Source organism: Nothoprocta perdicaria, unplaced genomic scaffold, assembly GCF_003342845.1.
Source record: "Nothoprocta perdicaria isolate Ctin4 unplaced genomic scaffold, notPer1 scaffold_43, whole genome shotgun sequence".
Lineage (NCBI taxonomy): Eukaryota > Metazoa > Chordata > Aves > Tinamiformes > Tinamidae > Nothoprocta > Nothoprocta perdicaria.
In genome coordinates, this window is record NW_020455677.1 from 2,528,197 (window position 1) to 2,540,508 (window position 12,312).

A 12,312-nucleotide genomic window follows, 5' to 3' on the forward strand; every position below is an offset into this window, starting at 1 on the left:
TCATCAAGTTGGTTCTGTTTTATTCAGGGTTTTCCCAAGTTCCCACCAAACTTAAGTCCTCTCTGTAAATTTGACCACCTCAAATTCTGTTTATTCAGCTTATCCAAGTGGTAAGTGGATAGATTTAAGTTGTTCTTTGCTCTTGCCTTCTGCTTGCTCTGCTTCTCGCCATGCATGAATGTTTGCAGTGGCTTTGGGGTATGGCAGGAATCTGTGGACTATGGACGTGTTTGACACTCTTTATTTGCAGAAAAAGTGAGGGGAAGAATACTGTGGCCCCAAGATGGATATGACATGTTGTAAAATTTCTGTATTTGAGCATGCCCTACTTTAATGAAATAAATGACATAATTTTTCTTAAATGGAATAACTGAAATGGAAAAGAAAAGTGGCTGGTGTTACACAGAAAGTTTTATTATATATAAGGACACACAGCAGAGACCAACGCATCTCTGGTAATGAGGTTAATTAATCAGGTACTGATAAGCTTATGCCATGAGAGTACCACACATACCAGGAAACTTTTTAAACTGGCCATGGTAGTAAGATTGTGGAACCATTGGAAGGGAGGCTTTTGAGAAATGTCCCACCTCTGAATTCCCTGGCAGTGCTGAATTACAGCTGCTGAAACTATTGCTCTTATCTCGGGTGTTCCCTGTTAAGTGATCATCTCCTGTCCCTGTCTGAGCTAGCACGGGAGGGGTGTGCAGGGAGCCTCCCTTGCGAGGAAGGGGAAGAATAGGATTAAAATGCTCGGATAAAGAGATCTCCTAGCTCTTCCAGCAGCTTCTAGCTCTTGGCTCGGCTACTGAAAATAACACCTTTGTCACCCGGTGGAATGTTGCRTTCTGGATTATCGTGCTTAGTCTGTAAGATCTTTTAGAGTGTCTTCACTTTGGGGGCGACATTAAACCCTGGTGTTGTGCCCCGTTTTTTAAGAAAGCCGCCTTGCAAAGAGGCTGGAGCAGCCGCCTCTGCAGCGCAGACGCTCCACGCGCCGGGAATGTGGACAGGTGGCAGCGCTCCGGGAATGTGGATGGACGGCAGCGCTTGGCTCGTCCGGCGCCGGCCTGGCCTGTGCCTGTGCTGAGTGATCCCGGCCCGGAGCGGCCCGTGCGGGAGCCGCTGTGCGTCCCCTCATCATCCTCGCTGCCCAACTGCAGGGCAGGGCTGGGTTCAAGCTAGACGTGTTTGTGTTTGGATTTTGTTTTTCTAACCTATGAGAAACAGAGCGAAGAGGCTTCTGGATCTTTTGTTTATTTTGTTCTGTTGCTTTGGAGCCTGGAGTTGTCAACACCTTTTTCTTGCTATYGGTATTTAAATTTCTCCTTAATGTTACTTTGATTGTGCTCCGTGGCAAGACCAAGATTGGTCTGGGAAACTGCATATTAATTTTTTTTTTTATTTGTTAAAATCTGAGATTTTCCTACTGCTGTCCAAAGCAAGGCAAGTTTAGTTTTAGGATGCATCAGGGGGTAACAGGAAGGCAAACTTTGCTCAGTTGGTAGAAGAAATAAGGCTGCCTTTCGGGAAGCTGTGATGTGATTGCGTTTGCTCTTTTGCTGGAGATGCTTATTATGCAAAAGAATGGGAGCACTTTGCCCCTTTGTCTCTGTTGAACTTTGATCAGCCAGTCAGGATTATTTATAAACCCAGCTGCTAATTGCATTGTTTCTCGTTTCACCGAACAAAGGTGTTTTGGCACCCGGCCCTGCTGCCGCGAGTCTTCCCAGCAGAAGACGTTCCAGCTGAAACAGAAGACGTTCCAGCCGAAATGGGTGACGAGGAAGCGAAGAACTTGCCTATGGAGCTGAGTGAGAAGGGAGGTGTGGAGAACAAYGGCTTTGTTCAGAATGAGGCTTTTGACGAGAAGGAGACCAACACGAGTGGCCAAGAAGAAGTCCCAAAAACGTGCGTTGTTGGGGTGAACCCAGCGGCTCTGGAGGAGCCGGCTCTGGAGCCGTATGCTGGGATGCCCAAGGAAGTCCTGCTGAAGTTCTCCAGACAAGCCCGCTACCGAGTCACCAGAGAGATTCTCTTCTGGCTTATAATCGCCTCGGCAGTGGTGCTGGTGTGTGCCACCATTGCAATCATCGCCCTGTCGCCCAAGTGCCTCGACTGGTGGCAAGCTAGTCCGATTTACCAGATCTATCCTCGTTCTTTTAAGGACAGCAACATGGATGGGAATGGTGATCTGAAAGGTGGGTCAAGTTACGTTTTTTACTTGCAAAGCTGGATGCTACTAGTTTGTGTGCTGTGCATATGGGTGTTCGCAAGTAGATACAGGTAGTGGTAGGTATGTGTGCATTTTTGTATATGTATGATGCATACGCTGTCCAAAGGAGAAAGTCACCTGACTGGAGAGGAGAAGAAATGTCTCTGCAGTCATTGATGGCATCTCCCGTGGATCCCATTGGGAGCTGCTCGGTCAGCTCATTAAATGTAAACCTGGCATTAGAATGACTGTTTGGAGGTGGGGCTGAGAGCAATCAGCAGTGAGGCTGCAATCAGAACAGAACGTCTCTGCAGAGTGAAGGTCGAGCAGGAGGATGTCCAGGCTCGACCGAGCTGGTCTGGCAGTCTCTCCATAAACAGGAGTGAGGGAAAAATAAAACTGGCCATGTAAAAGTAAAGGAAGATGCACCACTATTCCTTTTGTTCAGGGTGTGGGGGTTTTGAGCTCCTGTGAATGCTCTGAGAAGGCTTACCTGGAACTCACAGCTAGTACAATGCCCTTAATGGTCTTACCTGGCAGGAAAAACTGGAATCTTAGCATTAAAACTGTACCCCTCTTGCTGTTGGATACTTTGAGGATTAGTTGGCAATTCTTGAAATGGGAAAGTAATCCAATTGTTGCTTTTTAATGAATACAAAAGTCTGTTTTCAGAACTAAATGTAAAATATAAATTAATGAGATTATAAATGTTCTTATAATAAAGAATGGAATCTGCTGGAGTTTGATGTTTTTCAAATTCTGGCTTTGTTGTCCTTACAGGTTGCTTTGAACGGCCTTGATTCTGTGAGCTTATGATATTTCCAGACTGTGAAGCTACCTAAGCTCAGGGATGGTTATATGGAAAAAGGATCTGTCTTTCATCCTTGAGAACCCACAAAAACCCTTTCCCCCCCCCTCCCCCAACAAAAATAATGTGCCTTCTCTAAAGACATGATGTCCTTTTCTTTTTGTGCCTACTCTAAAGACGTGATGTCCTTTTCTTTTAAATAGGTATCCAAGAAAAACTGGACCATATCACATACTTGAATATAAAAAACATCTGGATCACCTCTTTCTATAAGTCTCCCTTAAAAGACCTTGGATATGGAGCTGAAGATTTCTATGAYGTTGACCCCATGTTTGGGTCAATGAGTGATTTTGAGAACCTGATTGCAGCTATACATGACAGAGGTAAAATTGTAGCCTTGATGAAAATAATTATTAAAAAGTAATTCACTTGTTTCTACACTTTCTACCCCCCAGAAATGAAGTGGGGGGGAATACCAGCGTATATACCAGATATCCTGCAAGTCATCAGAGGGTCTCCCTGGTCCAGCTGTGTTGGTTAGGATGGTAGTCGGGGGCTTCTGTCCCCCGGTGCCCCGTTCCCGGTGCTGGCGCAGCCCCACGCTGCCCCTTCCCCCGGCAGGGCCCGAGGTGCTGCCCTCGCCAACGTGAACTTCGTCCTAGCGGGCTGAATTTAACCTTCCTCCTGCCTTGATTTATAAGGGCTGAAGCTGATAATGGATTTAATACCGAACCACACCAGTGACAAGCACAGGTGGTTCCAGCTGAGCCGCAACCGGACGGGCAAGTACCGCGACTACTACGTGTGGCACGACTGCGCGCGGGCCGGCGGCTCCCTCGCGCCCCCCAACAACTGGGTACGTGTGGGGACGGGTGTGCGGGGTGTCAGCGTCACAACAGCCGGGTGTGCGGGGTGTCAGCGTCACAACAGCCGCCGTAGCGTGGTGCTCCCGGAGCACGCTGGCCTGTGACTCAGTCTTCAGAGGGGCCTGCAGGAGCTGCTTGGTGAGGCTGGCTGCGTGAAGGTCTAAACCGGCGCAGGGAGGAGGGGTTCCTACTTCAATGAGGTTAAAAAAAACACCCAGATCACCCCCCAAAAAACTGTTGCTTCTTTCTCCAAATGTTAGATTTTCTCTTTTGAAGAGAAAATTTTGAAGAATTTTGAAGAATTGTGCCCAGGTGGCTCGGACACCCCCCRGGCACCTGGGTGCGCTGCTCGCAAAAGCTCCTCTTGGTCCCTCTGCAGCCACAGCAGCTGGTGCTGGTACGGGGTAGGGGSAGGAGAGCCTGTCCCGGGCTTTTCTCCCCTTGCCAGTTTGGTGCCCTCTGGGAAAAGCAGCAGAATATGTGARTTTGTGGTGAAACCGACCTGCCTGGCGTGTGTATGAGAGGAATTTGTGGGCTGGAACTACTCAGGGTGGAGTTAACAGAGCTGTAGCGCGTTTTGTCGTAGCTAGCCTCAATTTTTTGTTTTGTTTTTAGCTAGAGTCATGAGAGTCATAAGAGTTAGCTTTAGTTTCTGGAGTTTTTCTCACAGAAAAGTTTTCTTAAGAAGACTTAAAAATTAACATTTTAAAATACTGACTGTTGTAGCATTATAGGGATGATATCGGATTACAGAAGTTCTACATTGAAACTTGTTTTTAATAATAGTGTTAAGAAAATCTTCCCAGCCATGTTTCCTGTTCTATTTCTAATTGTCCCTAGTTAAAGTATATTAAAAAAAGTGAACACAAAATGCATAAACATCCACAGGCCACAAGCACCAGATGTGGCAAAGCATCACTGAAAGCGAGAGCAGCTCACCAGAAAAGGAAATAAGAAATATAAATAAACATCAAAGTCGACTCAAAATTTAGCCTGTTAGTTAGGCATGTTGTGCTTTGTGTTATGCTTGTAATGCACGATATCTTAAAGCACGTGAGCAAGTAAATATTTTTTTTAAAGTGAATTCTGATTTTTTTCTTTCCTTATGTGAACAGGTGAGTGTCTATGGGAATTCCAGCTGGCAGTTCGATGAGGTGAGAAAGCAGTGTTATTTTCATCAGTTTGGGAAAGAACAACCAGACTTAAATTTTCGCAGCCCTGCTGTTCAACAAGAAATCCACGTAAGTACCCGCTGCACCCTATGGCACGTGCTATGGGCTGCCCTGGAGAGAGGGTATTGCTGCTGCTGCTAGCAAAGCAGCTGGTTCTACGCTTGATTTGAGTATTTATGTTACACAGCTGACAGTCTAGTTGGAAGTAATTCCAGGATTAAAGCCTGCACAAACAATTGGAAGAATGAAGTGTCTAGACAAACGTTAAATGCGTAAGCATAATTCAGGCGGTAAGCAAAATTCAGCCAGTATTGAGCTGTATGGCTTCAGGTCACCGTAATTAAAAAAAAAAAAAAAATCAAAAATCAGAAATAAATTTGTTCTTAAACAGTGGCAGTGGGTTTTGTTGAAGCATTTTGGGTTGTAGAAAGGTAGGTCTAGAAAGGTTCCGCATTGTTTCTGACTTAAGTCCCCTACTCTGCCAASTACCCGGCAATGAGATCTCCGATAGGTCTTTGAACCAGGACATTGTATCCGAAAAGGAGTCCTCTTTTCCTCTTAAGATTCCTTTATGCTGATGCTGCAGGAGCCTTCTACTTTTCAGTGTAACCTAATTCACAGTTTATATGTAGTTCTCTATGAACCTAACTTATCTTTCAGCTTAAATAGTTTTGTTAGTCTTTTTTTCTTTTTCTTTTTTTTTTTTTTTAATTTTTCTATTCCTCTTTAGGCTTGTTTATTTTTCAGCTCTGATAGTATCCTCTTTCAGCTTTTGTTTTGCTAGATTAAATATGATTGTGTTTTGTTTTTGTTTTTCCACAAATGAAGATGGCCAGAGTTAAACAAACTTAACCAGGAAAAATGTCTGGGCTGAATCTTTCACAACAACATAAATCCTTCCCCCAGCGGGTCCTTTGACTGCTGTTATGTGTTTTGAAGATGGGTGCTGCTAGTTCAGTAGTCTAAGGCTACTGTTTCCCCAAAGCAATTAATTGCCATTGGTCTAGTGTCTCACTAGCAATGAATAAATGAATTCAGGCATTTATTGCATTTGGATGTTGCATCAAGCCCAGTAAGTAATGGAAGAACCACCATGGACCGAGTGTCTCTTGCCCTGCAGCTTGTGCTCAAATACATCTGACCCACCTGAGTGGACAGAAATGTTAGTCCTTGTTGACACGAGTAGCTGTTAATTAGCCAGTGGAATAGGGGCTCAGGATGCTTAGCTTTATCTAGGAGATGTTTGCCTCTTCAGGTCAGTGAGGCAGTGCTGATAAGAGTTAAAAGGAATGCCAGGACTTGTGGATAAGGAAGAGTTAAGAGTTTTGGTCTGTCTACAAAGCTGACAACTTTATAAAGGGGAGAAACAGTTTGTATTGGAGGTCCCCTGGCCTAAGCCTTGAGTGTTTGGTACTTTGTCCTGTTGAGTTTTGGTGTGTTTCTCTATCAGTCGTCCTCAGGGCYGCGCAACTGGAGTCTGATGGATCCTGTGGCTGCCTCTCCCTGGGGCCCTGTGCTCCCTAGGGGTGTTGTGAGTGCCTTAAGGAACATCTTTGGTCACAGGTGTTGAGGAAAACATGAAGTGAGACTGGTCTCGAGGACAATCCTTGAAGAAATCCACTAGTGACCTCTCCATCATTGAATGCTTGCCCTAACGCTCCCTTTACAYTCACCCTTTATTTTTAGTAAAATTTGAAGTGCAAATTCAAAAATAAGTTGCATATTAATATCTGCTAGTAGTGTGCTCGTAATAAAGAAAACTGAATGTGTATTGAATCAGATTGGCTAACTTGGAGTTCTCRACTTTTATTTTTGCCTAGGATATTATCAAATTCTGGCTTGGCAAAGGAATTGATGGATTTAGTTTCAGYGCTGTTAAATTTCTTCTTGAAGCTACGCATCTAAGAGATGAGCCTCAAGTGAACAAGTCACAGAATCCAGTAATGTATCGTTTCACTCCCTTTTTTATCCTTTTTCCACTTAGGGCACAGTTTTGACTGCTTTAGTTCTTAACTGTGGCATTAAGAAGGGGGAGTGAAGTGCCTCTCTTGTAAGAGTGGGAGGAGAATCCTTATTTCTATTCCRATAGGGTTGTTTTGAGCTTTCTGCCTAGAATAGTTATCTTTTTTTTGTTTGTTGTCTAGTAAGACCTGGGTTTTGAGTTTTAGTAGTTTATCAGTTGTTTTGGAGGAGGTCTTTTGCTATAGTAGGGTCCGATCTCTACCTTGCTTGAGATCCCAGAGCAGTCGCACAGTTCCTCTAAATCGCTAGTAGGGAGCTGAGTGAAAACACGGCGTCCTACCTGGGCAGTGTGTGAGGGACACGGGCAGGAGCCTGAGCCTGGTGCTGCCTGCCTGCCCTGGTGCCGTGCGCCTGGCGGCGGCAGCCGGCCCTGGGAATGACTGGGAATGCTGGAACGGGCGCGGGCCGGACGAACCTGCTCGCCCCTGTTGGCCGCCTCAGCCGCCTTTCCCGCTCTCCAGGCCGCCCTGTGGCTGCGGCCTCCCTGCTCTCGGTGGCCGCGCGCGGGGCCTGTAGCTCAGCGCTGAGCCGGGCTCCTTCCTTCTTCATGGGGAGCTTCTGGAACAGCCAGCCCAACTCCTCCATATCCAAGAGCTACCCACGTGCTGCTCGGATCTGTGCTGTTGGCACTGGGTGTTTTTTTAAGTTTGTGCTCAGACAGAGGGGTGCTTTCGCTAGAGGGAATTCTTGCTTCTTTCGGTGGGAATGAAGCTGGCAAGGCCCCAGCGCGCAAAGTGGGTCTTCGTGGGCCSTTTTCCTGCCTGGAGAAGTTACCCCGTTGCAGGCTCAGCACTAAGCTTGGGGTGTTGACCTCCTGTCAGTCAACATTATTGGGACTGACACCTTGCCCCCTGCAAGGACGGGAGGAAGCCAGAGTGCCAACGCTCCACAAATCCCACAGGGCTGATGGGGAACGCTGTGTTGCTCTTCCAGGAGGATGTCACAGCCTATTCCCAGCTCTACCACGACTACACCACGTCGCAGGTGGGGACGCACGACCTCCTGCGTGGCTTCCGCCACACCATGGATCAGTTCAGCAGCGAGCCCGGCCGCTACAGGTCGGGCTTAGTGTGGCCAGGGACTCCCTGTGTGTCCGTCACCCTCTCACCAGCAGCAAAATCTCTTCTTTTTTGATGCCATAAAACGTATACAATGTTGTCTTCTACAAATGCGAAGAGCAGAGCATRGGCTGTACAGTCTCCTCCCCAGCATGTTGGGGAAGGAGGAGTGCAGTGAGTTGGCCCAGATATTTCTAGTATATTTATGGGCTAGGTATAAGAATATGCAGAATGTGCCACCATTGGGACCACTGTAATTAAAGCCCATGAGGCTGCTTAATTTTCTATTATTAATAATACATTCACATCAGATACATAGTCTGAAATTGTTAAAATGAAGTTAGGCGGGTATGGTTTAGAAAAAATATTCCTTAAATTGGATCTTTAAAGACTTTTTTGACTCTTGGGAAAAATCTACAAGAAATGTYTTTCCTTAATACTATCTGCTTTACAAAATATTTATAAGCTTCTCTATCTTAATCCTTGAGGTGGGGGAGCAAACATAAGGCAAGCTCTGCTCTTTTCTAAGTGTGTTAAACAGCATTTCTAGCTTCCTCCAACTCTGTACGAACCAGGAATGAGCTGAAAGAAGGTTCCTGTCCACTTCTTGTAGGTTTATGAGTTCTGATGCTGATGACAAGGAAGATACTGAAGCAACGATGATGTATTATGGAACATCTTTTATCCAAGAAACAGATTTTCCCTTCAATTTCTACCTAATTAACTTGAAAAATCTGTCGGGTAACAGTATATTTGAAGCTGTCAACCTGTGGATGAAAAACATGCCTGCAGGAAAATGGCCAAACTGGGCGGTAAGGCCAGCACTTCCAGAATTCTCTCTCATATGGCAGTGTGACAATATGGAAGTTTAAATGGATTTATTTTCTCTTTGGTCTATATAAATTATGGGTGGGTTTTTTTTTTTTTTTTTTTGTCTTAAACTAGTTTCACATTTACCTTGCCATTTAAACACTCTTAAGGTGTTTAACTGCACGTCGTCTTTAGGTTGGAAACCCTGGCAGCGCTCGGATTTCATCTCGGATTGGAAAGGAGTATGTCAATGTTTTCAACATGCTGCTTTTAACCCTTCCTGGCACACCCATAACTTACTACGGTGAAGAAATCGGAATGGAAAACATTGCATCAGGAGAGGTAGGTGAAGAGCCCATGAACTCTGTTCCTGTGCTTATTCAGCTCAGTATGTTTAACCTTTTGTTTAACCSACTAAATACAATCTCTCTACACATTTTAAAGGAACTTCCTTTTACTTTTTAGATCCCTTTCTACAAAAGTGTCAGGCAGCTGGGCCTGGGAGCCAGGTGCCTAACTCCTTTAATCATGGTTAGTTGTGACAGGGAGCAGGACGTTTGCAGCTGTTAAGAGTACAGAAGTATTTAGAAACCCATCCCAAGTCAAGGGATGAAAATGAAGTGGCTTTGCCTTTTGCATGGGGCTGACCCACATTGGAAAGCTGCTGCTCTGGGAAGAGGCAGCCCCTGATGATGCTACCACCAGTATCAGCTAGTTTGGTGCCTATGGGAGAGAGGCTTTTGCAGAAGGGCAGGATCATCCCATTCAGAAGCAATGAAATGCTCCTTCACTTTAGGAAAACTGTCTCTGAAAAACACCTTGGCCAAAACATCTSCATTTTCTTCTTACTGCTGACCAAATGGGACTGATTCAGAAAGTGGCAGTTTCTATTGGAAAGTGTCCTTTATACAAGAAAAAAAAAAAAGAAAAAAAAATAGAAAACAAACAGTCAAAGTAGATACAAAATATTTTAGAACCTCCATTATCATTAAATTCATAAGTATCAGATCATCTGGCAAGCTCTTCTCGGAAACTGGGAAAACTTTAAAATTTTCCTGAACTGTTCAAAATGAGAATTTCAGTCGTCTTAGTTGGACACTCCTTAACCAGGGAAGAGCAGCGTTTCGGTAGTTTCTGCACTTCCCCACGGTGTCAACATTCCCTTTACCTTTCCAATGTAAAAACTGCTGCCCAAATTCTACCTCTTGTAACTACTCAAGTGACAGGGCTATGACTGCAAACCAACAGACAGGAAACAAAATTTACTGCTTGGCCTTTCTTATTGTTGCCACCTCCCTCCCTGGGACTCGTTGCCTCCTGGTTTCCCTAGCCCCAGGTGTGTGTGTTTATTGGAACATCGCAGCTGGCCTCAACCTCCCAACCAAGCACGTCTGGTGAGAGGATGCAGCCCCYGTTGACTCCTATGGCTAGCTGTATACTGTACACCCAGCCCACTGTATATGGCATATACTATACCTATAAGGGCCCATTTGTTTCCCCCAATGCCATGGCTGACACTGCTCTTGTTTTCTCTGCAWCTCTAGATTTGGAGCAGGATTACACAGTCCTTCCTAGATCTTAATTGAAACAGGCAGAATGAAAACCGAGGTGCTGATGGTGTGGAAGCTGGGAGGTTTAATGGAGGAGCTTTCAATATAATCCCGTTAAGTAACTTTTTGATAATGGTTCTAACATCACCTTTTTTTTTTAAATATTTCTCTAGGAGACCTTTCCAGAGAAATCCCCCATGCAGTGGGATAGCAAATTAAACGCTGGCTTCACTGAAGGCAACAGTAGCTGGTTACCCGTTAACCCTGACTATGAAAGTGTAAATGTTGAGGTGGGTATTTATTTGTGACCAACCACTGGACTAAAAATATTGTCATAAATGGGTCTGTCTATCTGTAAATGGAGCTTTCTTTTACTTAGTGGGAATTGGCAGTGTGGCTAATATAAACAAACCCAAAGGAGGACAATAAAAAGGCACTGAATCCTAACAAATTTTATTAGAAGAGGAAATACTCRCGGCAAGGAGTCTACTTCATCTGTATTCATTTTAGCGAAACAACTGCAGTTATGTAGAAAATGTAGATGCAATTTGGTTCTTTAACAACCTTTTATTGATTTTAATATTAAATTGAAATGTAGTCTTGTTTTCATTTATAATAGTATAGAAAGCACTGTCCTTGCAACGAGAAATGAACATGGATTATCTTTAACGTAAGAAAATAATAATACAATGTTCAAGGCAATGGAGTAGTGGATTCAACCCACTTATCTACAGTGCTGACCAGACCCAGAGACAGACACTTCAGATAAACCCAGTGACTTCCGTAGAGCAGACTCGGGGAGGGAAAGGCTGAGCTGTGGCTTTCTGCCACATACCCGCTGCTGCAAGGGGGACACCCTGGGGGAAGCAGCAGCTCTCAGTGAAGCTCTGTCCTGCCTTGCCCCGGTCCCAAGGCAGAGCAGGAGYTCCAGCCCCTGTCAGCGGAATTATCCACACAGTGGCAGAGATGCCGTGGTCAAAACTGGTTTCTCCTTGGTATGTTCTGAACAGGCGTGTGGACACTAACCAGTTCTGTGGGAAGAAGTGACCCTGTTAAGGCTGTGGTGATTTTGTTGTAGGCTCAGAAGACCCGGTCCAGCTCGAGCCTGAACTTGTACCGGGAGCTGGCTGGCCTTCGCGCCGCGGAGCTGCCGCTGCAGCGCGGCTGGATGTGCCACGTCTGGAACGACAGCAACCTCTTTGTGTACGTGAGGGAGCTGGATGGCTTAGACAGGGTCTTTATGATGGTTCTCAATTTTGGACAGGAATCGACGATAGACCTGAAAGCTGTAGTTCCCAACCTCCCCTCGGAAGCTTCCGTAAGGCTGAGTACTAATTTCAGCAATGCTGGTAAAGTTGTCAACACCCAAATAGTTAAAACTGACACGGGAGAAGGCCTGGTCCTTCAATATAAAACAGAAAAGCCAGTTCATACTATGGAAGCTTTTCAAGAAAATTGTTTTGTGGCAGAGAAAGCATGTTATTCCCCTGCCTTCAATTTACTCTACATGAACTGTTAAGTGCAGAAGCAGAATAATCAAGCCCTCATTAATTTAGAAAATGTTGGTTTCAGGGAATGTTAGCATTTTCCCTGGCTTTTCCAACTTCCTTTGTGTGTAAAATAAACAGCCTAGAAAATAAATTTGCTAGCTGACTGTCTCGCGTCTATGTTGGTGAGGAACAGGTACAGCATGAACCCAGATTAGGCTGGAGTCTCCCATAGAGACCGGGGAGAAGCAAAGGAAGCCAGTCCGAATGGAGCAGACCAGCTAAGTATGTGGTTTTGTGTGGAGGTAAGAAAAGAGCTGCTTC

The 12,312-nt window shown here is 45.2% G+C and overlaps 1 protein-coding gene across 1 annotated transcript; it reads left to right on the top strand.

Moving 5' to 3' along the window:
* Positions 1 to 1,774: 1,774 nt before the first annotated feature.
* Positions 1,775 to 12,105, top strand: SLC3A1 (solute carrier family 3 member 1). Its single transcript, XM_026046275.1, has 10 exons — positions 1,775 to 2,201; positions 3,227 to 3,406; positions 3,725 to 3,879; positions 5,005 to 5,130; positions 6,882 to 7,001; positions 8,017 to 8,141; positions 8,755 to 8,953; positions 9,147 to 9,317; positions 10,678 to 10,791; positions 11,580 to 12,105. Exons 1-10 carry the CDS (start codon positions 1,775 to 1,777, stop codon positions 12,018 to 12,020), a joined length of 2,058 nt encoding a protein of 685 aa, XP_025902060.1. The 3' UTR covers positions 12,021 to 12,105.
* Positions 12,106 to 12,312: the final 207 nt, after the last annotated feature.